Here is a 24,956-nt window from a genome sequence, read left to right as displayed (position 1 = left end):
TTTCAATATGGCATTCTTCTCAGGCATGGGAAGAGGTTCCATTCAAGATATTCTTCTCTGGGAAGGAAGAGGGAAATGTCTGTTATGGAGTAGTCACACTTTCCACTGGTGCTTGCACCCTCATTGACATGACCACTTAACTCTACATCTGTCTTTGGCCAGCTGGGCTGTGGGCTCCTATTCCATGACTTTAAATTCACACCAAAAACATGTGGAAAGCCAATAGGTTTGGCTGCCACGACCACCATCACTACATCTGCCTCAGCTCCCAGCTCTGCTGCTGTTATGCTGGCAGATGCTTGATTCTCTTTTCTTTTTTTCTTTTTTCTTTTAATTTTTTTTTTTTTTTGCCAGTCCTGGGCCTTGGACTCAGGGCCTGAGCACTGTCCCTGGCTTCTTCCCGCTCAAGGCTAGCACTCTGCCACTTGAGCCACGGCGCCGCTTCTGGCCGTTTTCTGTATATGTGGTGCTGGGGAATCGAACCTAGGGCCTCGTGTATCCGAGGCAGGCACTCTTGCCACTAGGCCATATCCCCAGCCCTGATTCTCTTTTCTTACACAGGAAGTTTATAACTTCATGTTTTGGTATATATTTCTGTATAATTATTGCTTACTTAGTGTGACTCTCTAGATGTGGAAAGCCTGATGGGTCCCTAAAGCTCGGCTTCTTTGGAGAGAGCCTAGGTTCCCTGTTCTATTTCCACCATCTTCCTCCTGAATTATTTTGCCCAGTATGAGGAATGAGAGTTATGACTCTCCCTCCTGGAATTAATTTTAAATTTTTAAAATTTCATTATCATTCAGTAGAAGAGACTTTCTGTAATGGGGTCCCCCCAAGGGAGGGGACCACAATGTAAGGGAATCCAAGGGAGCCGGAATCCCCCATCCCTCCAAGAGTCCACCACTCAGAGACAGTCTCAAGTAAAAAGATGGATTTATTGGGGATATAAAAAGTATACTGACCAGCCAGGGTCAGGGCCCAGACTAGGGAGCTGGGACTGTGCACCCTGGGCCATGCTCAGGGTTGGGTTATAAAGGCAAACACCACATGGTCAAGCCTGCCACACACAGGTGGCCAATGAGGTTACAACACTTACAGAGCATGCCAGGTCACACACAGGTGGCCAATGGAGTTACAATCTGCCTCATAGCAACTGTTTTAACCAACCTATCATTTTAGTTAGACTTGGCACACGGATTTGGTGGGGCTCACATGATGAAGGCAGATACGCCTACCTTTGGAGGGCACAGGTTTAACCTTGAGCATTCCACTACTCATCTGGTCAAGCAGTTTACACAGTGTTACCACAGGGAAGGGGAACTTCCCTGGATAGGGCGGGGGAGATCTTAGTAAAGATGGAGTAGGCTTCTGCTCTCTTTAACTAATCTGAGATGGAGTCAATCTGATACCCCTCAACAGCCAATGATGGTGCTGGCCAGATCTTCCCTCCATATTACATTCCCCCCTTTTTTTCTTGTACATAAAAATCAAATCATTGATTTCTCTTTTGGAGAGCTCAGTCTTGTCTGGACTGTACAGTGCCTCCACCCACAGAGTGCTGGGGAGAGCAAGGATGAGACAAGTGCCAGTCCGATGGGACTGTTGCTCTTTAGCTTATACCCAGGTGTTGTACCAAGTCGCGAAACCACCACCAAGAAGACCACCGAGACTCAGACATTCCGAAATGCAAAAGCAAGGCAAGGCTTTATTTAAGCGAGCTGCAACTCGGGCCTCGTCCTACCCACCGACACAGCGGAGGTTAGGAGGGAGCCCTGAGCTGTGATTACACAGGGCTTATGAAGGCAAAGAACAAGGTTACAACAATCAGGTGTTCAAGCAAGCAAGATTAGGACACAGGTACAAATCTGATTTGCTCAGGGTTTGCTTCTAAAATGGGGTTCACGTGGTAAAATGGGGTTCACGTGGTAAAATGGGGCCTGACTTCAAAGTCTGGCACTTCACAGGAAGAACCCGGTTATCTGTGAGGCCCACCCCCAGGACAGCCACAGATGTACTCACCTCTTTAAATCTCCATCCAGTTACCTAAGTAACTGGCACACCTGGTGGCAGTTACATTCCTCCTTTCTCTGAGGTCACACTCTAATCCATCTGGACATTCTAATGTAGTCAGACAGACCTCCCACTCCAAGCATCGCCTGGGAGTGACTCTCTAGCCTGTCACACATGCTTTCCAATTTTCTTAATAGAGCTTGTCAACTCCAGTCAACTTAGAGGAGTGGGAAGGTTACCACAGAAAGAATATCCCCCCAAAATCTTAGTTTCAGCAGATCCAAGGTGGCCTTCCAGCAGGAATCAGCTGTGTGTGATGGAGTTCCATTTGTGTTTACCATGGTAGGGGTGCTTAGGATGAAGATGTAGATTCTTCCAGATTACTGTCAGGCTGGCCTTTAATCTTAACCCAAATAGGATGGGCAGGTGATGTGGCTGCAGCAGGCAGCAGTGGCTCCCAGTGGCTTCAATAGTATGTTATACCTTCTGCTGGGTTGCCTGCAATTTTCTGCATAGACTGGTTAAAGAAGCTTAACCTCAGGCCTAACTTTAGTGAAATCCCCTAATATTTTTCTGGTTGCCTTTTAAGTACACTAGCCTTTACAGGCTGGTGCCCCACTGAATTTCAAGACAGCTTTAGGCAATCAATGGCCCTTGGGTAATTTTTCCAGGGCAATAAGTTTAAATCAGATATTTCTAATAAGGTTAGGATTTTTTTAGGCCAACATAGAAGGCTCAGCCTGTAACCATTTCTCACAAGTGCAGTCTCAACTCCTATACACTTGTTACCTCTGTTTCCCATGCCTCTAGTTTATCCTGACACATCTTTCCAAGAGCGACTGGTCCCTTGATCCTAAAGGGGAGCTAATGGGCGAAGATCATCCATCTTCTATAACTTCTTCAGGCTGGCTCAGGGGCGATGACCTTACCTAGCCAAGAACCAATAACCTTAGTCTACTTTACCACAGGGCTGCAGGATCAGATGTCCACTAGGAGCTTTACTCCAAACTGGAAATTACATTCAATATTTAACTTTTACCAGCTATACAGACTTCTTCTTGGGCTACAGAAGTGTAGCCTTTTAACATTCTAGTTTGCAAAAGCATTGATTGTCCTTACTGGCTGGGGAAACTGGTCTCTGAATACCTAGAAATGCCTATATTACCTTTGCAGGCCTTAGACAGGTCTCAATAAGACACAAAGTTGGTCAGGTCCACATGTTTCCTTTCCTGAACAGATGTACCAGCTCAAAATTCTCACTGCCAGTCAGGGCTTTGAGAAGATGCAGGGGGTTAGGATTTTAAACTATCCCCCAGTTGACAAACTTAGCTTTACTACCCACTATCACAGACGACCGGCAAGTTCCTGCCCAGTTACAGAGTAGACAGACATGGGCATTAGAAAGGCATGCTTAGGAACTATTCTTCTAGGACGTCGCAGCTCTGATTAACGTTTGAAAGGCCAAGCACACATGACTGTAAGATCTGACACTGTTTCTGCCATCCAAGCAGTGGCTTACTGGCTTTGGATGCTCCATTTGTCCCAAGAGTGACTTTTCCACTTTTATAGTCGCTGGCCTTGAACTCAGTGCCTGAGTGCTGTCCCTCAGCTTTCCAGCTCAAGGCTAGTACTCTGCCACGTTGAGCCTCAACACAGCTCACAATTCTGTTCCCAGCACTCTGCTGGGCAACTAGAGACAAAGACTCTCACAGGAACCTTTCTCTGCCCAGGCTGGCTTCCAACCGCAGATTTCAGATCAATGAGTCTTACAAAAGGCCACTTTGCTCCAATTAAAAGCAACAAGGTGGGGCTGGGGATATGGCCTAGCGGCAAGAGTGCCTGCCTCATATACATGAGGCCCTGGGTTCGATTCCCCAGCACCACATATACAGAAAATGGCCAGAAGTGGCACTGTGGCTCAAGTGGCAGAGTGCTAGCCTTGAGCAAAAAGGAAGCCAGGGACAGTGCTCAGGCCCTGAGTCCAAGCCCCAGGACTGCCTTGGTGCCAGCTTTCCCTCTTCCACTATGAATGGACTTCTCCTATGGCCTGTCCCACCATGCGGAGACGCCCTCCAGGCCCTGTGCCACCATGGGGGCTCCCCACTAGGGCCTGTCCTACCAAGTGAAGCTAAGCTTCACCTTTGCCAGATCACCCTTCACTCCTGGGGTTAGGCACACAGGCCTGTCCTAAGGTTTCCTGTCCTTTTCTCTTGATCTTTGAGAAACCCAAGCAATTCTTTAACAGTGATGAAACAAACCTTTACATCAAATTTCTGACCTTCAGCCCCCAATTTTAACAGTGGAGGAAAATAAATTTCAAGTTCCCAATGCCTTTTGCTAAATCAGATTAACTTGATGACAGTGTAAACAGCCTTAGTTATTAAGATACCAAATCTTTTCAACTGCAAATCAGCTATAGTTCCTCTTTAAAACAATGCACTAATCCTTTAAAACATTGGCAAGACCCAGACTTGATAACCTATGAGTTTAAACTTATTCACCCATTTTTACATCATCTAATGGCAAGAGGTATTTATGCCAATCTTACTCTTGCAATAACCATCCAAGATTTGAGACAAAACTTTTAACAAATGACTTTAACATCCAGCCTCATACCAGGGCTTACTAGTTTTAGCAAGATATTTTAGCACACTAAATATTTTTCTGTTGATGGTAGCTGGAAGGGGGTTCCCTGGGCTAAGACTCAGCCCACCCAGTACTTGAATCTAGTCTCAGCCCAATTTTGACTAGAGCATTTAACAGATCAGTTGACCTTTAAGTACCTTCAGTTAGAAGAAAATGGTTACTTATGCTGATCTCTCCTCCCCTGGGTCCTCCTGATTCTAGGGGACCTGGGGAGGCTGTTTGGAACTTGATACCAGCAGAGGTCGCATGTCCCATGTCTTCCTGTAAAGTAAGTTAGATCACAACAAACACCCCCCTCCACTATGAGGGCCTTCAGAAGGGCGTCAAGGTGTCCCTTGACTGCCCCGGCCTTAGAGAGCTCCCCTACATCCAGCTTCTTTCTGTCTCAGGTCTACAGACAATGCACCTTTCAGATTCACATGGGCCCACTCAGTGCTTTCCATTGCACTTTTACAGATGCCCCTACACAGTCAGGCTCCAGACAGTGCACTTCCCAGCCCACTCTTACACAGGGGCCTTTACAGATGGTGCTCTTTCCAGCGCACTCTTACATATGGGCCCACTCAGGCGGCCCTACAGAGGGCCTTTACAGACAGTGCACGTTCCAGCACACCTTTTCAGATGAGCCCACTCAGATGGACCCAAAGACAGCCTACAGACACAGACACAGAAACAGATTGGTTGACCAAGCTCAGATATACACACCTACAACTCCGGAGGTTTCAATTCTTCACCTGGGCATCTCACCCCCCCCCCAAAAAAAGGTGGTTAAGGACTCTTCCAGGCCCATGCACCAAATGTAATGGGGTCCCCCCAAGGGAGAGGACCACAATGTAAGGGGATCCAAGGGGGGCGGAATCCCCCATCCCTCCAAGCGTCCACCACTCAGAGACAGTCTCAAGTAAAAAGATGGATTTATTGGGGATATAAAAAGTATGCTGACCAGCCAGGGTCAGGGCCCAGACTCAGGAGCTGGAACTGCAACCTTAAAAAGCAGGCTGGCCAGCCAGGGCCACAGCCTAGACTAGGGAGCTGGGACTGTGCACCCTGGGCCATGCTCAGGGTCGGGTTATAAAGGCAAACACCACATGGTCAAGCCTGCCACACACAGGTGGCCAATGAGGTTACAACACTTACAGAGCATGCCAGGTCACACACAGGTGGCCAATGGAGTTACAGTCTGCCTCATAGCAACTGTTTTAACCAACCTATCATTTTAGTTAGACTTGGCACACGGATTTGGTGGGGCTCACATGATGAAGGCAGATACACCTACCTTTGGAGGGCACAGGTTTAACCTTGAGCATTCCACTACTCATCTGGTCAAGCAGTTTACACAATGTTATCACAGCAAAGGGGAACTTCCCTGGATAGGGCCGGAGAGATCTTAGTGAAGATGGAGTGCTCTCTTCTGCTCTTTTTAACTAATCTGAGATGGAGTCAATCTGATACCCCTCAACAGCCAATGATGGTGCTGGCCAGATCTTCCCTTCATAATACACTTTCCAATTTCTTTTTCTGTTTTTTTCTTGATTATTTAAAATTTTATCTAATTTATTCATATGTATGAAACTTTTTTATTATGCTAAAAAGTTATTTTAGAATTGACTTTAAGTTCATTCTTTACCAGATGTTTTTAGTGTTATTTAAATTTTAGTTATTAAAAAGAAAGCAGTTGGACTTCTGAAAAAGTCAGGGTTCTCAGTTTTTTAATCAACTTTCTGGTGGAATAGGAAAAACATTATTTTGGCTCCAGCCATACCTAGTTCTGGTTGGATGCTGACTATGGATATAAACCTGGTGCAATATAAGCCTTCCTCTTCACTCATGTCTAGCTCCCAATATCTGAGATAATTAAAGATTGAGGCACAAGTACCATGCATGCATGGTACTGCATATTTGATCCTAATTTCAATTTATTTCATTTTCTTGTAACCAAAGACATATTCACTATAAGGGTAGTGGTACTTTGGTAGATGTTGTTAGATACTACTGTTCTAGTGAATGCCTCTTTTTTTCTATATCAGCAACTTCAGACCATTACTCCTAAGTGCCTCCGTCACTCTACACTGCTACCTGAAGCACATGAATATCACTACTACTTGGTGTGATGTTGTCATCTTTGGAATAGTGGTACCTTGGTACAGCTTTATTTTCACTTCCCTGGTAATAAACACAGATCACTTATCCATGTGCTTATTAGTCATTTCCATGCTTTCTATTAAAGTAATTACTGTTACTATTGAAGTAATTTCTTCATTTTATTGATGTGTTCTTATTATTTGTGTGTGTGTGTGTGTGTGTGTGTGTGTGTGTGTGTGTGTGTGTGAGATGATACTCCACTTTGAACTTAGGTCCCGAACATAGTCTCTTAGTTACTACTTCAGCCATACTTCCACTTCCAGCTTTTTTCTTTTTTTTAAAAAGTTTTTAATCAGTCATGGGGTTTGAACTCAGTGTTTGGGTGCTGTCCCTAGGGTTTTTTGCTACAGGCTAGTGCTCTACCACTTTGAGCCACAGTGCTACTTCCAATTTTCTGGTGGTTAATTATAGGTTAGAGTCTCGAGGACTTTTCTGCCTGGCTGGCTTTGGACCATGATTCTTAGATCTCAGCCTCCTGAGTACCACCTGTGACCAAGTTTTTTGTCCATTTTATAATTGGGTGGTTTGTGGATGTTATCTTTGAATTGTAGAATTTCTTTATTTGTTCTAAATACTAGTTCTCTGGCAGATACTTGCTTTATAAATACCTCTTTCCTCTGTGTCATATGTCAGTCTGTTTCTTTCATGATTCTTTAAATGTACAACAGGTGTTCCTACATTTGATGAATTATATTTATCATTATTTCTTTACTAAGTATTGTTTCCTATATTTTAGGAAAGCCTCAAAGTAATAAAGTTGTAGTATTTTTTTAAATACTCGACCTACTTCTAAATATTGTTTTTAAATGAATAAATGGAATAGAAATTGAAGTTAACTTTCTTTTAGTATGAATTTCCAGTGATTTCAACATGACTTGTTGGTCTGATGCTTTTATTATATTGTCACTGAATATATAATTTTAGGCTGAAAAATTTACCTTTTTCTTTCAGTTAAAATGATTATTTAAGTAAGCATGTAAAATACCTTTTTTGTAGAACTAGATTGTACCTTTTCCTATAGACTAGTCTGTTCGACATCTCTAGTTAGATTTTTTTTTTTTTTTTGGCCAGTCGTGGGCCTTGGACTCAGGGCCTGAGCACTGTCCCTGGCTTCTTTTTGCTCAAGGCTAGCACTCTGCCACTTGAGCCACAGTGCCACTTCTGGCCATTTTCCATATATGTGATGCTGGGAAATTGAACCCAGGGCTTCGTGTATAAGAGGCGAACACTATTGTCACTAGGCCATATCCCCAGTCTTCTAGTTAGATTTAAATAAAGTTTGTGAGCCTGAGTGATCTGAACTCAGCTGTCTTCAACTGCTGTGTGTACTGTTATAGTTGTTCCATTTCTAGATGCCTTTCTTTGCCTAAGCTTATGAAATATCATGTTAAGCATATACAACATTGTATCTGGCCAAAAAAGCAAGATGGCCCCACACCAGTTACTTTAGTTTTATTTTATAAATTTTCTTCATCCTGATATACTGTCCTATAAATTCTATACAACACAATCATTCTGGAATATTCTAATTTCTCTTTCCTTAGCTCAATGCAACCATTGTCTATTTTGAGCTTTTCCTTTTATGAGCCACAACCCAAATATGTGTCTTCCTGCAAAAAGCCTGAGTGATCATTGGATTCATCCATTCTGAATGTTATTTTCTCACAGACCATATTCCTAGGCTATAACTTGACTATTATATATTATAGAAGGTAATCTAGAGTACAATATCAATTATTCCCTAAGGAAAAAAAAGATGAAATCCAAAATGCAGAAGTTTTAACATATTACAGTAGCTAAATCAGTCAATTCAGCAACAAGTCACTTGCCTACCATTATTTACACAGATCATCCTCTCTTAAATTCTGGAAAACTATTACCAATTTCAAATTTTATCCAGAAGCCCCAGCAACTTAGCAAGAGTAACTCTAGTTTTATGGCATGGAATATTTGAAAGCCTAAGTAGCTGACATTTCATGGGAGGAAGACTCCAATTCCAATAATGAGGATGAGTAGCTTAGATTTCCAAGGGCAAATGTAATTGTTCATCTAGAACACAAAACAAGGGCACATGACTAGAGATAAGATGTTACACTCTTTTAACCAAGTATGGTCAGCTGGAAATTTGAGATTTGATGCCAACTTTCACTATAGAGCTGAAAAAGGAATGGGAGGGATTCTGATTTAGGGAACAGCAAGAAGCAAACGGCTGTATACTGGATTAGACTACAAATGAATCAATGAGAGAAGTTCAGGAATCAGATTACATCACCATGTTCTGATTAGAAATCTTTTTGAGTGAGATTGCATCAGAGTAAAATCATTGCAACAAAATGCCAGAGGTTGCAGAGGGGCAGGAATCAAATTGGAGGGAGGACATCCTTTCCTGGAAGTCAGCACTGATTTCTACAAGGCCCTTGGAGAGCATATACTGCAATGTGAATGGAGGGTGGATAATTTATTTTAAGGGTCTAATTAGATAAGTAGCATTAGGGTCTCTTTGATAACAAGAAGGTTCTGCAATCTGCAAATATGATACATATGGCTAGGTGACCAAACACAAAATTTAAAAATCTTCATTAAAGATAAAATAGCAGGTAGTAAAACAAATGTAGCAGAGAGAAAATTATGAGGGTAAGTGATCTCTTGATCATGAAGCAAAATCTCTGTTGACATTTAGAAAATATCCATTTCAGGTAAGTACAGCCAATGACCTTCCCTTCCTTGCTTCCTTTACTATATGTCCATTCACAAAGAGCTAAAATAACTGAGAAAATAATGAAAATAGCAATGTGCTGTTAACTTGCCATGTAATGGGAAATTCTAAGTACACAGTGGTTACCTGAACTGATCTTAGTAAATTCACAATAATTACATTGACATAGCTTATGTTGTTCTATGATGGAGTTTTCTTCTTTTAAACAACCATTATTTATGGAACCCATACTAGAGTACCTGGAAAGCACTTTGACACTGCCGAATCCCAGGTAGTAGTCCTGTGGAAGTAATAAAATCTTAGATTTGGGAAAATAAGCTCAAAACTCTGATTGGTATTTGATGAGAGAACTTAAGTTCCAGGATACTTTCTGTTTGCTCTTTGTGATAAATAACTATTTTTGAAAGCCTTCCTCCCACCCCAACACACATTTATATATGATCAGTAATTGAATTTAATGTCTGTATGACATTATCTGAATGTGAAGTTAGAGAACCCCACTATCATTTCCATCTGTGAACCAGAGTCTTTTGTGCCTTTTCTAGCTAAACTCTTCACAATGATTTTCAGATGGCCATGAAGCTATTCCTCTCCACTCTGTTACCCGTATCACATTACCCTTTTAAAAAATGAATTGATCACTATTTAAGATTAACCAGCTCATTTATTTGCTTCCTTGGATTAGACTATTCACCCCAAGAGTACACCCTTTCTGTCTACACCACCATGCCAAATAGGAGATATCAACAGGGAAATGATCAAATCAACTAATAGCTAATCTAAATCACTCCTGCTGTATACCCACAAATATTGTTCCTTTACTCTTTTTCAATTAATTTATTGTCAAAGTAATGTACAGAAGGGTTCTGGTTTCATACTTAAGGCAGTACGTACATTTCTCATCAAACATGTTACTTCCTCCCTCATTTTTCTTCCTCCTTCCCCTCTTCCCATCCCCCCACAAGAGTTGTACAGTTGGATTATGACACATAGTTTTGTAAGTATTCCTGTTGCATTGGTTCACCTTTTATCCTTTGTCTCTCCATTTTGATGTTCCCCTTTCCTTCCCTAGTTCCAATGAACACACACACACACACACACACACACACACACACACACGTACACACGATACCTAGGGTACTGTTATCCCAAGCTTGTTTAGTAACCAAATGAAATTGCTGACATAGACTGGAATTTTAGGCTTCTCTTAAATATCCTGGAATTGTACAGTATTATATTCAGAGATATTCATCAAGATACTATGTTTCCTGAGGATAGGATGGACAAAAAAGTATAAATTCTAGTTTACTAGACACTAAGAATGAGTCTAGAAATAGGTTTGTAGAGTAATTATAAGAAAATATTGTGATAAAATCGCAAGTGAAAAAGTGGGTATTTCTACAGGCAGGCCTCAGAATAAGTAAAAATGTGGGAATCAGCATATATGCAGTTAGAGCAAGTCAGTCTTTGGAATGTATGTGCTATAATGCCATAATGAACTAGAAGACTTTCAGTACCAAATATTCTCAGAATTTGGTCATTGCTCTCTGTGTTCCCATTAAAAATAATGTCATTGAAGCCTATTTACACATGAAACAAAGGAACTTCTCCCAGATAGACATTGGGAAAAAAGATGAAACTAAAACTAAAACTAATGGGAACTCATAAAGATTTTTTACTTAATTTCAGCTCCAATAATGCAAATTATCCCAATATCATGGACCTCTCCAGGCAAGGACTTTTGGAACTCTATGCTAAGAGAGAGCTAGTTGGGAAGAGGAATGGTACTTCTCAAAAATATGTTTGAGGGCTGGGGATATGGCCTAGTGGCAAGAGTGCCTGCCTCATATACATGAGGCCCTGGGTTCGATTCCCCAGCACCACATATACAGAAAATGGCCAGAAGTGGCGCTGTGGCTCAAGTGGCAGAGTGCTAGCCTTGAGCAAAAAGAAGCCAGGGACAGTGCTCAGGCCCTGAGTCCAAGCCCCAGGACTGGCCAAAAAAAAAAAAAATATATATATATATATATGTTTGAGCTTGTCCCAGTAGTACATGCAGATAAACCAAGCTTTGAAAAGATTGAGGCAAGAGACATATGAATTTGAGTCTAGCCTCAATGATATGACAAGATTGTCTCTCAAAAAGTAAAATAAAATATTTTTAAAAGTGTTCAAGAACATGTAACTATCATATTTTGATTGGAATTAGATAACCAACTCAATCCTTCCCAATATTAAGGTCCTAGTGTAGTTTGTGTATTATTAGCCTATTCAAATCACTGAAAAGTTAAAACCATTTTGTATTCCAAGAGCTGAAATTGGCAAACAAATAAATTGAAATGAAGTCTTAAAAAGTAATGTCACATTACCTCTGTTCACATATGAAAGTCTGATACAGGAGTCTGCTGCTTGGCTTCTCCAGCTATTTGCAGGACAATAGGTCAATCTGATCACTGTGGAGAAACTAATTCTGTGCTCCTATGTTTGCCTGGTTTGTTTTTCACTCCAGTGGTGCCTCCCAGATACACAGTGGAACTGGCATGTGGTTTTGGAGCCACCGTCCTGCTAGTGGTGGTTCTCATTGTTGTTTACCATGTTTACTGGCTGGAAATGGTCCTCTTTTACCGGGCTCATTTTGGAACAGATGAAACCATTCTAGGTAAGTAATGGAAGTGGATTGCAAGTCCCTTCTACTGTCATCGTTAGGACACACAATCTTTTTGATGAAGTCTGGATTAACTAACCATTTTAATCAAATTACCTTTTACTTTACCTCTTACTATAAAAAAAAATCCAATGTGCTTTATTCTTCCAACTTAGAATATGTGATTTAGCTATATAGGCATTGTATTAGAAAATTATTATATAGGCACAAATTGGATAGAAAAAGAATTAATGACTGTTAAACTAAAGATAAAGTGAAAATAGTGATTTCACTCAGTTTGTCCATGTTTTTATTTCAGCTGATATTTTTAAGAGGTAGTGGTATATTTCAGTCAATTGGCACCAAATTACTTGAAATTCAAAATAAATTGCATTTTACACTTCAGTTCAGACCTGCTGCATTTCAAATGGTCAATAGATATGCATGATTCATAGCAAGAGGTTGTGGATTCACAGTTTGCTTGAGGAATGGCCAATGAACTAGGAGCAACATAGCCCTCAAGCTGATTAGAAGAGGAGTCTTGGACCTAGGCCCTCTCAAATCAGAATCAACAGCCTAACCTAAGGGATTTGGAGCACATTCAAGTTCAGGAAACATGGATCTAAGAAAAAGAAAATCCTTGCAATTAGAATGAAGTCTTGAAACTATGCAGATTCTTATGCTCACCCAAAAGGATTCTACTTCTATAACCTTTTGGAAGAGGGCCTTAATATACATTTTTAATCACTTGTCACCTTTATAGTTAGGCAGAAACACCCAACCACTGAATCTAAGTAGGTTTAATAATTGTTCTTTTCATGTATAATTCAGATAGTTTCACAAATCTGGCTCAATTTGTAACTTTAATATATTAATGAATGATATACTAGGACAGGAAGTAGAAATTTTCTGTGTGCCTTTCACTGCCAGCACCTACTCCTTAAGTCATTTCTCAGTTAATTCACAGCTGAGTGAGCTAAAGCTCAGTCTTTTCTCTACTATATATAGACTCAATCCAGTAAGGGGGGAAAAAACAGTAGAACACATTAGATAAAATTTAAATTCCAGTAGCCATTGGATACTGTCACAAATAAAAAGTTACCTTTAGATCTGTCACATGATTCACTCACATAAAAAACAAATATGCTCACTATGCCTAAGTTAGACTTCAATAGGAAGAAAATGAGAATTTTTCCTAACTTGTACTGAATCCATGTTCCCTTTGCTAGATGGGAAGGAATATGACATTTATGTATCCTATGCAAGGAATGCTGAAGAAGAGGAATTCGTCTTACTGACCCTCCGAGGAGTTTTGGAGAATGAATTTGGTTATAAGCTGTGTATCTTTGATCGGGACAGTCTGCCTGGTGGAAGTAGGTATTTCACATGGGTTCAAGTGATATTACCCTTTGAAGAGCAAAAGGATCTTTAGATTTGAATCATACATCCCCTTCTATATTGGCAGCTTTGGATATTTCTAGGGCAATTCCTTGATGTTATAGAGACTCCTTTAGAAATAATATTCAACTCAGTTTATGGCACTTAACCATCTTCCTTTGGAATTTTAAGAAATCCATGTCAGAGAGAAGAGGTGCACAATTTTCCCTATTTAAGTGCCACAGCTTTAGAAGTCCTGTTTATTCACATATAGAATTCTAGAAGGCATGCACTGGTTCATTTAAAATATATTTTTAGAAAGACTGACTATAGAAACATTTTATGCAAAGCCTGAAGTTTATTCGGTTTTACTAAAACTGACTTGCAGAAGAAATTGCCTACACTGTTCCATTGTGTTATCCATTGATAGCAGAATATTTCCTTTCAGCCTTGCTTGTTTCCTTTTTCTTGCAATTATTTTTCAGCAAACTAATGCTACTCAAATTTCACCTTTTGGGGGCCTGCTTCTTCTTTTCTATCAGTGTATATATTTGAAATTTAGTTTAAATTTTGTTTGCAAAGACAGTATATTCTGGTAAGGTTACAAGGAAAAGTGTCAATGGGCAAATAATTTTAAAACGAAGGCATGCCTTGTTCTCTTCATGTGTAAACATAACACAAAAATGAGTGGATCTTTTGAGTAATTTTTAAAAATAAACACATAAGAAACATTTGTAAACTTGCAGTTTAACTTTCAAATCTATGTACTGCTTCTTATTCTGAGCATGACAAACTAATTTTCTTCCTTGAAAATCCTCTTCAAAGTAATTATTTGTTTGATGTTGGTTTTAAAATTTTATGATACTTGAAAGAGAATAGACTCAACTTTTATTCTTATTTTGAATTGGTTATGTTATCTCCCCAAACATCACTCCAAAACTCAAAATGCTAGTGTCCTCCAGAAGATATTTTTCTTTGGAATTCTGAGGACTTTATACCAGAAAAGAATGGGAAATAACTTTGTCAGGAAAGGATTACTAATTTTATGGGTAAAAGATAAATTCCACCTCATTTCAGTACTTAATCCCCTCAGCCATACATTCATCCATACATTACTCACTCATACAGCTATGAAACAAATATGTGTCTACTGTGTGAAAAGTTATAGAAAGATATATAGTATATATTTGGGCAAGTTCCTCCAATATATGTGGAGAGTTCCATGAAGAATTTTAATCTGACATAATTCTTCTTGCATCTTGCTTTTGACAGTAGGCCCTTGCATCATTTTGGATTCTCCTTAGCTACTGCTTTTTGAATTTGCCTGACAGCTTTGCCTCTGAGTCTCTTTTCATGTGCATACATGGCCAGCTCCAGTGAGGCTGCTTGGAGTGTACAGACCCACAATACTGGATTCTCTGCCATGCCGCACATACTAGATTTTAATTGGAACTCTTCCTAATTTACTTCTGCACCTATGAATATTAAGAATCAAAATGACTGGTTTCTCACAGTATGGCAAGACATGATACAGACTTCCATAATACCAGTGCATTACCTGGAGTTGCCAACTATCCCAGGTAAAGAATTACACAGTCTTCAGTAAGCATCTGTGAGAAGATAGATTAGTCCAAAGAATTTACTGGCAGAAATTAATCAGAACCCTTCAGAGAAGAATCAAACTATACTGCATTTCTATTTCCTGTGCTATGGCTTGCTGCTGCAGCTGCTTCTTCTTTGCTGCTGCTACTTCTCCTTCTTGTTCTTCTTTTTGCTCTCCTCCTCTTCTCCTCCTCCTCCTCCTCCTCCTCCTCCTGCTCCTCCTCCTCCTCCTCCTGCTCCTCCTCCTCCTCTTCCTGCTCCTCCTCCTCCTCCTCCTGCTCCTCCTCCTCTTCCTGCTCCCCCTCCTCCTCCTCCTTTTCTCCTCCTTCTCCTCCTTCTCCTCCTCCTTTTCCTTCTCTTTTTCCTTCTCCTTCTCCTTCTTCCTCCTCCTCCTTCTCCTCCTCCTTCTTTTTTCTTTACCTTCTTCTTTACCTTCTTTCTTCTCTCCCTCCTCCTCTTTCTTTGTCCTTTTTCCTTTTAACTTGGAGAATATATTTGCTGTTCAGTGAAAGCTGTCATATCAGCTATCAGCTGCTAGAAGACATTGTTCCAAAATAATGATAGGAGTTAAAAGAGATGATCCTGGGGCCAATTTGGTCTCTACAGCAGAGAGAAAGTAAAGCTGAATTCAGAAGGCATTGTTAGCCAAAATATCATTTGATTGGTTAATCTTTTTAAAATTCTTATTCCAGCAATACAACAATGTTAGTTGGAATCAGGGAAGTTTCCAAACACAAAGGAACTGTCAAAAACGGACATTTCTGCATTTTTTTTATTTTGCTCCAATTCTGTGATTTGGAGTCTATAATGCAAAGCTTTTTGAATGCCTTTCATAGTAGGGAATTTATACATGGATGCCTTTGTGGGGGAAAGAGTTCAAGAACTGATTTCCTGGTCACAAAAGTGCTTGAAGAAACTGACTTCCCTAAAACCCATCTAATTCCTTGTGGTTCAAATAACGCTTTGGAAGACTGAGGTCTGAGAACTATGCCAAATTTTTGGCTTCATACTTACTGGGCATTCTTTTATTTCTTTTTGGAATGTAATGTATGTATATAGTTTCCATTTTTCTTGAGGAGAGTGGCATTTAGTGAAGAGCATGATTGCAATCCAAGATAAAGTTGTTACAAACGTTGATGGTAAAAAGTGTCCCAGCCTCAATTCTCAGTCCTCCCACCTTCTCTACATCTGCTCCTCAAGCCCCATGCTTCTTGGCCCACACTAATCCCCATGGTATTTTCTTTCCCAGTTGTCACAGATGAGACATTGAGCTTCATTCAGAAAAGCAGACGCCTCCTGGTTGTCCTAAGTCCCAACTACGTGCTCCAGGGAACCCAAGCTCTCCTGGAGCTCAAGGCTGGCCTAGAAAATATGGCCTCTCGGGGCAACATCAACGTCATTTTAGTGCAGTACAAAGCTGTGAAGGACACGAAGGTGAAAGAGCTGAAGAGGGCTAAGACGGTGCTCACGGTCATTAAGTGGAAAGGGGAGAAATCCAAGTATCCCCAGGGCAGGTTCTGGAAGCAGCTTCAGGTGGCCATGCCAGTGAAGAAGAGCTCCAGGTGGTCTAGCAGTGACAAGCAGGGGCTCTCCTATTCTTCCTTGAAAAATGTATGAAAGGAGTATAAAGAGCCAAGAGTACTCTTGAGCAATGAAAAATCCCACTTCTTTACTCCCAATGTAGGGTCTGGTTGGCAGAATAAAGTTCTGTCTAAGCCTCCTTAATAGGGACAAGTTCAAAGTGACTTTGCAATGGGCAGTTTTGCATCTGGGGCAACACCAATGTTTAGAATGAAACCATCAGCAATCTGTCACCAGTCTGATGTCATTATGGTCTTTTTCAAGCAGTGGCATAATTGATGTGTTTTTTCTTCTTCATCCTCCATCCCTAGTACTATTTCTTCCCATCTTCTGGTAAAACCTTAATATTATAGTGCAACTTGGCCCACACATTTAACAGCCCCTTTAAGATACATTACTTGTTGACATTGTTGGTATTATTTTTATGAGTAGAGTTTTCTTTTCGTGTTTTTGTTCATCCATTAGAAAAATATTCATGGCCTAAACTTATATTAGCTGGGGATTATGAACTCAGTATATCACCACAGCAAGACAAACAGACAGACATCCAACTGGGTTGACACAATGCAGTATTAACAACTGCTGTTTCTTGCTATTGATCTGAAAGGCAGGCTGCATATTTTTTATCCCTACTGTGCCCCATTTGCTTTCATCTCAGGTAACTGATAATGTATTTGTAAACTTGAAAAAAAATCTATCATCAGTTCTGTTTTGTTTTACTATTGTAAATTCCTGATTCTCCTTATAGATGGATACACATTTATCATCCGTCTGTTATGTATTTTATTCACTCTGTTGCCTTGTGTTGATCATTCAGAATTTTACAACACACACACACACACACACACACACACACACACTGAGTACACAGAGGATGCCAAACTTGATCTATATTAAAAGAAAATTTGTAATGACATTAATAGAGAGGGAAAATAGCAAAATGTTTTTAGACCAATTTTTTTCTCCCTAGTACTAAGGCTTGAACTCAGTTCCTGGGCAATGTTCTTTGCTGTTTTTGTTCAAGGCTGTTGCTCAACTGCTCAGAACATTTCTGGCTTTTAGCTGGTTATTTGGTGATAAAATTTTCATAGACGTTGCCCAAGCTGTCTTTGAACTGTGATCCTCATCTCTCATCCTCCTGAGTAGCTAGGATTATAGGAGTGAGTCACCAATGCCTGGCTTTTAGGGCATCGTTGACTTGTGAGAAGAGCACACACATATTTTGGAATCTGTCTCTTAATACCAACTTTGCTAATGTGAAATATGGGAAAGTGATTTCTCTTGACTTGTCCATGTCTCTTCGTTGTACCATGTGGAGACAAGACCTGGTGACCTTACCAGTTGCTGTGATCACCATTGCTGTGACCATTAATGTTCTCAAAGAATTGTACTTCCTGTTACTTCTTCAATATACAGATAATATCTTGCTCCAGATAAGTTTGTCTAAATGGTTCTTCAGACTTGGGAACATGAAAACTAAGTGTAGCGTTTAGAGTGGTGAATATCTGTATTCCATATAGAAAAAAAATACACAATTTGTATGTGTAGATATTTATAGCCATATCACATAGATTACCTGGGAGGGCGGTGAGATTGTATGTGGGCACCACACATACCTTTAAATGCCATTGGCACAATATTAGAAACAACAGAACTCTTGTCCAAGTTTTATATTATGGTTATTCTGTAATGTTTTGTGTTGATGTTTTAATTCCCTTAATGTTATTTGTGAATTCATGGTGAGTAGTTGTCATTAGTTCTTTTTCTTGATTAATAGAAATAGCTTACTATTGTACAGTCGATCTAGGCTTCAGTGGAGTCTGTTTTGCACAGAGGGTCCATAGTCCTAGCTAAACAGCAGCCATTCACATGGCATTGATTGATGACCTACTCTATTCTCAGCAGACACATTTAGAAACTAAATGGTGTTAATCACATTGCTCAGCTAGGTGTATTGTTGAGTAATAAATGGAAACAAATATACCTATAAATTAGCCCAAGTATCCTACAAAACGTTATAATTTATAATTTTAGGAAGCCCTTATCCTGTAATATGAGTGTTAATATATAATTCTAAAATTATCACCTATATTTGTGTCCTTCATCAGGATTAGAGTAATAAATCATTTCTCTAATAGGTATCGATTATGTTAAATTGAAAGAAAATGTTTACTTGTGAATTCTTGATTATAAAACTATGATGTAGAAAAGCCTTATTAATGCTGCTTACTACTAAACTTTTACTTACAAGACCAAGGAGAGGTTGAGTCCAGATAAGCTTTGAATATCAATTCTTGCCTGAGCTTTACATAGCAAAGCATAGTCTCCTTGCCAAGGGGCTTTTCTCTTCTATGCTCCATTCTGCAGGTGTTTAGGTACTATAGTCATCCCAAATGCTGTTGGGTGTGCCCAGGAAATTCTTTGACTGTTTTCCTGTTTATATTCTTACCTTTGGTACTGAGTTTTTCCAAGTACAGTAACATAAAACATATCAAATATAAGTAATTTATGTCATACTTAAGAGAACTTTGGCTCGAGAAGTTTTATTATTACTATGTTCCAGAAAAGGCTCAGTGCAGAATCTCTATGGGAGTTGTGGAAACATACACTTAGTTTATAAGGCAAGAGTCTATCATGTTTCTTATTAAAGACAAAAATCTTAATGGTTTTAGATCCATAATATAAGGACCTTCTGTGCCCAGGTTAATAAAATCAAGCTATATAGAGTGTCTAACTACACAATTACATAAATGTTATTTAGTTTTCCTTTATACTGTAACTTACAGGATTCCCTAGTGCTCTGATTTAAAAAACACTCCATTGTAATAAGAAACAAAAATGTAACTGTTAATTACCCATTCATTTTACATACATTTTAATATTTTAAGATTATCTTTAATTTTATTCATGAAATTTTGTATTGTCCATTTTTCATTTTGATTTGTAAATTTACATATTTTTTAAATAAACCTTTATTTTCAGCTTTGAATTTTACTTTATGCATGTGTATTATGTCTGTTTTTATGTTTGGGCATAAGAAATAAGAATAAAAAATATTAGTGATTACTCACAAAAAGATGAAACAAGTTATAAAAATAGCTTGAAAAATATTCTAAGAATAATGGGAATTTCATATCAAGAATATTCCTTTTACATTTGAGTGAAAGAATTACTTAAGTTAAATGGAGCATCCATTGTAATAAGATGAGTATAGCTGTGTATATGTCTGTGTGTCTGTGTTTGTAAAAATATATAAAAAGAGAGAGAGAGATGCAGAGAGAGAGGGGAAACACAGAAGAGAGAATTGTCCCTTGAGAACAAAAACACAGCAATATTCCTATTCCCTTTGGTTACTCTTGGAACATGGGAAGCTACAGGAGTCACTTTTATTGTAGATTTTAAAGAAAACCAAAGGCAGCTGTTTTGGCATGAGATAAGAAATTAATGTCTTGCATGAGTAGGTGGTAAGTAGAGTCGGAGATGGATTGCAAATACAAATGTTAATGAAATCACTAAAAAAAGTTTGAACTTCACTTTTTTTTTTTTTTTTGCAATTCTGTCTTTAGCAACAGAAGTGCCTTTTCTCAGTCATTTATTTGGTCACAGAATAGTTATCAAGTCTTTACCCTTTGAATTGGATAGCCTAGTAACATTTTTGCTACTAAGTAATTTTCCTTTTGTAATTAAGTGTATAATAGATAGAATTAGGAACAATGGATCAACATTAAAAAGGAACAAAGTTATACTCTGTTAGAAAACACCCCTAAAGTTAAAGTGAACAACAGTGAAATATGCTACCTTTGGATGTGTTGAGGTCCCTTACTGAAGAAGATATACAGCAGGGACTTAATGGACTCACACTAGGTTGTATGTTCAGGGTTTTGTACATTGGGTAAAAGATGATATGTTTAAGATGCTCTCACCCCTAAAATTATTGAGTGTATCCCTTGAACACAATGGTGACTCTGTAGAAGATTCAATATCAAGAGATTATTTAGTAGTATTTTTCACCAGCATCTATTTTAAACTAAATACAAATAAATTTTAAGCCCTATCACTCTCATAAATCTATATTTTTAAATGTTGTTATAATGTTACCATCAAGAATTGATACACATTCAGTAAGTTCATTTATCATTTTAACATTGTATCTACTAGACATTGAGCAAAAATAATGTAATCAAACATTAGACATATGAATAGCAATTTCTCTAATATATTTTATAAACTTCCAAGTTTATTCTCATCATATACATTTTATAGGAAATGAGTGTAGATTCAAAGGTATTAAGATTGAATGTTCTTTTTTAGTACACATCAAGTTTTTAATGGAGGGGGAAAAAAAGAAACAAAGACTTGTTAGTCTTTCCTTTAGCAAGATCCTAGCTGATACAAAAAGTGAAGTTTCCAGTCCTGGTTTTTGTCTAGATGAATTCTAGAAGGAATTTTGACTTTTAAGAGCAGATGTACTCTTGAGTATGGTAGAATTCTGGGACAGAATTATGAACTTCCAAACCAATGTATTGCAACAAAAGAGAACTAATCCCATTTCTCTAGTGTCCCTTTTGAGACAAACAAAAAAAACAAGTGAATTAATTACTCCTCCAGATTATCTTTAAAATTAAAAATATTACCTGCTAAGCTGAGCACCAGTAGCTTCTGTAATTCTAGCTACTCAGCTAGTAGCTGAGTAGCTACTAGCTACTCAGGAAGCTAGGAGACTCATCTCCAGTCAACTGCCCTCACTAAATAAACAAACAAATAAATAAATAAATGCCATAAGTGGATCTGCAGCTCAAAATGTAGAGTGCCAGTCTTGAGGGGAAAAGTTAAAAAAAATAATAATAAAACACACTCTGGCCACAAGTTCAAGTCCCAATATAGAAACACGACAAAGATAACTGGTATCTTCAAATATGGACTCTTGACAATATGCAAGGCAATTTTAATGCCATGAAGTTGCTGCTTCCTTGTAAGTACTGTGTGAAGAGCCCCAGGTATATGTCATGACCTATCTGAGAAAAATCTAGTCTTTCATGTCTCAGTTCCTGATTCCACTGTTGCATTTACACTCAGAAGAACATACATTTTCTTAAAGTGTAAAGTGACCTTTTTTGTTGTTGTTGTTGGTTGTGGGGCTGAAGCTCAAGGCTAGTACTCTAATACTTGAGCCACAGCACCACTTCCGGTTTTTTGGTGGTTAATTGGAAAAAGTGTCTCACGAGTTTCATGCCCAGGCTGGCTTTGAACTGTGATCCTCAGATCTCAACCTCCTGAGTAGCTAGGATTACAGGCGTGAGTCACCGGCTCTCTGCTCCCTGCAAGTGACCATTCTGAGGTTAAACACTATAACACACACACACACACACACACACACACACACACTTGTGGACTTTACATTTTATTTTCCAAGTCTCATTCAAATTCTTGTTAAATCTATCAATTGAAATAATTCATCTGGAAAAAAATTTCATATGTCACTTTCTCCTTGCCAAGTTCACTATGGTCAAATTCACTGCAAATTTTCACTATGTCTCCAAAGGCTGACGTCTCTCCAAAATGCATGTTCCACCTCAATCTTTATCCTGCATATGCCTACATTTCTGAATCTCACAGTAAGTTAAACACTGAATTTAAAAATTAATTATCTAATAATTAGTTTAGAAACTTTCCTTTATGACATGTTCAAATCTACCTTAAAACTATCTACCTTAATAATCAGCATATGTTGCCTGAAGACTTAACTCAATGCTTATTACCATTATTCTTGCCTCAGTAATTCATTTGAGAGCCCATTCTTGATACACAAATACAGATAGGTGGAGTGACACATGCAGAGTGAGAAGGATATATGAGTGTCTTAGGAGGTGGTAATTTGTATTGATCAGATCATGTTAGGAGCATTATTTTTACTGCTCTTCAAAACCATTATTAAAAGATACATGTGAAAATTGAATATTATCCATGGGTAAACACATAATCTGAATACTATTCACAGGAAGATGATAAAATTCAGTGGAGAGTTGGAATTATATGTAGACCAAGAGAAAATTCTCAGTCATTTAATCTAGAGGTAAGGAGAAAATACAGTAATTTCACAATAGTGCCTAAGTGTTTCAAACATTTAAAGTTGTCATAACTAAAGACAACCAGATGAAACTGGTAGAAATAAAGATTTCTGAACAATAAACCATTCACAAAACAGCTCAATTTAGATAGTTTTAGAGCTTAATTTAATTCCCAATCCTTTCAGTTTTTAATGGTAAAGAAGGCTTTACTCAAAAAAGGGAGATGGTGAAACAGACACTAAATTCAACTCCTTCCTCATCCTTGAAGGTACTAAATCCTTTGCCACTCTTAGTAAGAGGAATGTAGATGAGATTCCTGAATTTCTTGACTGCGTGCACTATTTAGCACTTAGATCCTATAAACTCAAAATCGTGTTTATTACCTACCTCTGGCATGACAATGGACAATGATATAATGGAATCTCTGGATGCTTACACAAGTTATTATGCTATGTTTCCATTTTTCTATAGATACAGTGGAAGCAGTTTTTGATTTCATTCAGAGAAGCCGAAGAATGATTGTTGTCCTCAGCCCAGACTACGTGACAGAAAAAAGCATTAGCATGCTGGAATTTAAACTGGGTGTCATGTGTCAGAACTCCATTGCCACCAAACTCATTGTGGTGGAGTACCGTCCCCTTGAACATCCACACCCAGGCATCCTGCAGCTGAAGGAATCTGTGTCTTTTGTCAGTTGGAAGGGAGAAAAGTCCAAACATTCTGGCTCCAAATTCTGGAAGGCCTTGAGATTGGCTCTCCCCTTAAGAAGCCTGAGTGCCAGTTCTGGCTGGAATGAGAGCTGCTCTTCTCAATCTGACATCAGTCTGGATCATGTTCAGAGGAGGAGAAGTCGTTTGAAAGAGCCATCAGAACTCCAGAACTCAGAGAGGCCTCCAGGTCCCCCTCCAGCTTCCAGCACAATGTCCAAGCACCGAGGGAAGCCCTCAGCAGCCTGTCGCTGCTGTGTTACCTACTGTGAAGGAGAAAGTCACCTTAGGAGCAAGAGCCGGGCAGAGATTCATACCCAGCCCCAGTGGGAGACACATCTCTGTAAGCCTGTTTCCCAAGAGTCAGGAACTCAATGGATACAAAATGGCACCCCTTTGGAAGCCCCTGTTTCCCAGATATCAGCTCTTGCTCTTCACCATTTCACAGATTTATCCAATAACAATGACTTTTATATCTTATAATTACTGAATGTGGTGGGTGGTGACTGCTATCTCTACCAAACGTCTTTAAATCATGGACATTTGGGAATATTGGACTTCTTAAAAAACATCTAATGGATTACCAGATTTGTATCCCCTTTATTGATTTTTTTTAAAAAAACTATTTATTTCTAGGAGAAAAAACACCTGAAGAACCTGAAACCAGAGTTATTGCCTCTAATGGCCTCAGAAGAGAACACTCTTCTTGGGCCCTAGAAGGTCAGTATGTAAAAGTTACTTAAAATCAGATCTCTATCTTACCCAATAGTTTAAAGTGAGCTAAGAATTTAAATGTTTCCTGAGTTCATTCATTAATTGATCTAGCCAGTCAACTTGCGGTAAGACATTGATTGACAGGGTATATAAATATTCCCCAGAGAGCTCTGTGAACAAGAGCTCATTCTGGTAGAAGCTATAGGAGAAACCTAAACAGGGTACCTACAGCACATTTTTTAATCAAATAACCAATCAACCCCACCCAGGGTTACATGGTGTGCTCCATCTCACTGTAAACTTAGTGTGCTCTATACTTCATAAAATTGTTAGCATCAATAAAGTTATATTTTTTGTCATTTCATTTGTACTAACAAATTTTTAACTCCCTCTCTCCTTTATCTTTCTTTTTTTCTGCTTTTGTATTCATATCTAAAGAGCATCCCATTTCAGGAGATTGAGATTTAGCTTAGGACCTGGGAAGGCTTAGATTTCCCTCTAATTTCTTCCTAAGACTGACAGATCATGAAGAAGTGTTTTAAAGCAAAATAGATCTTGCAGAAAACTCTCACTATCTGAACTGAGACTGGAAAAACACAGAACAATAAGGAATTGGGATGGAATTTGGTGCCTGAATCAGTTCTTCTCATCAGGATCATGGGAAGGGATATAACACATGAAGGGCTCAAAAAATCAGAAGGTAACTAAAATAAATGGAAGCCAGATGCAAACATAATACATATGTCTTC

General features: G+C 39.0%; 1 protein-coding gene across 3 annotated transcripts in view; it reads left to right on the top strand.

Moving 5' to 3' along the window:
- LOC125351875 (interleukin 1 receptor accessory protein) overlaps positions 1 to 24,154 on the top strand; it is a 134,752-nt gene extending 110,598 nt beyond the window's left edge. Inside the window, exons 9-12 of one of the 3 annotated variants that reach the window (XM_048346946.1) lie at positions 12,024 to 12,173; positions 13,388 to 13,531; positions 23,258 to 23,836; positions 24,130 to 24,154. In XM_048346946.1, coding sequence (XP_048202903.1) covers positions 12,024 to 12,173; positions 13,388 to 13,531; positions 23,258 to 23,836; positions 24,130 to 24,131 — 875 coding nt within the window. In that variant the 3' untranslated portion in view covers positions 24,132 to 24,154. Of the gene's footprint in view, positions 1 to 12,023; positions 12,174 to 13,387; positions 13,532 to 16,386; positions 17,403 to 23,257; positions 23,977 to 24,129 lie in introns of those variants that run through there. The other 2 variants (XM_048346945.1, XM_048346947.1) reach the window with 2 other exon arrangements.
- The last annotated feature ends 802 nt before the right edge of the window (positions 24,155 to 24,956 follow it).

The sequence above is a fragment of the Perognathus longimembris genome, chromosome 5 (genome assembly GCF_023159225.1).
Source record: "Perognathus longimembris pacificus isolate PPM17 chromosome 5, ASM2315922v1, whole genome shotgun sequence".
Classification (NCBI taxonomy): domain Eukaryota; kingdom Metazoa; phylum Chordata; class Mammalia; order Rodentia; family Heteromyidae; genus Perognathus; species Perognathus longimembris.
Note: the sequence above shows the minus strand (reverse complement) of the source record. Positions and strands in the feature narration are given on the sequence as shown.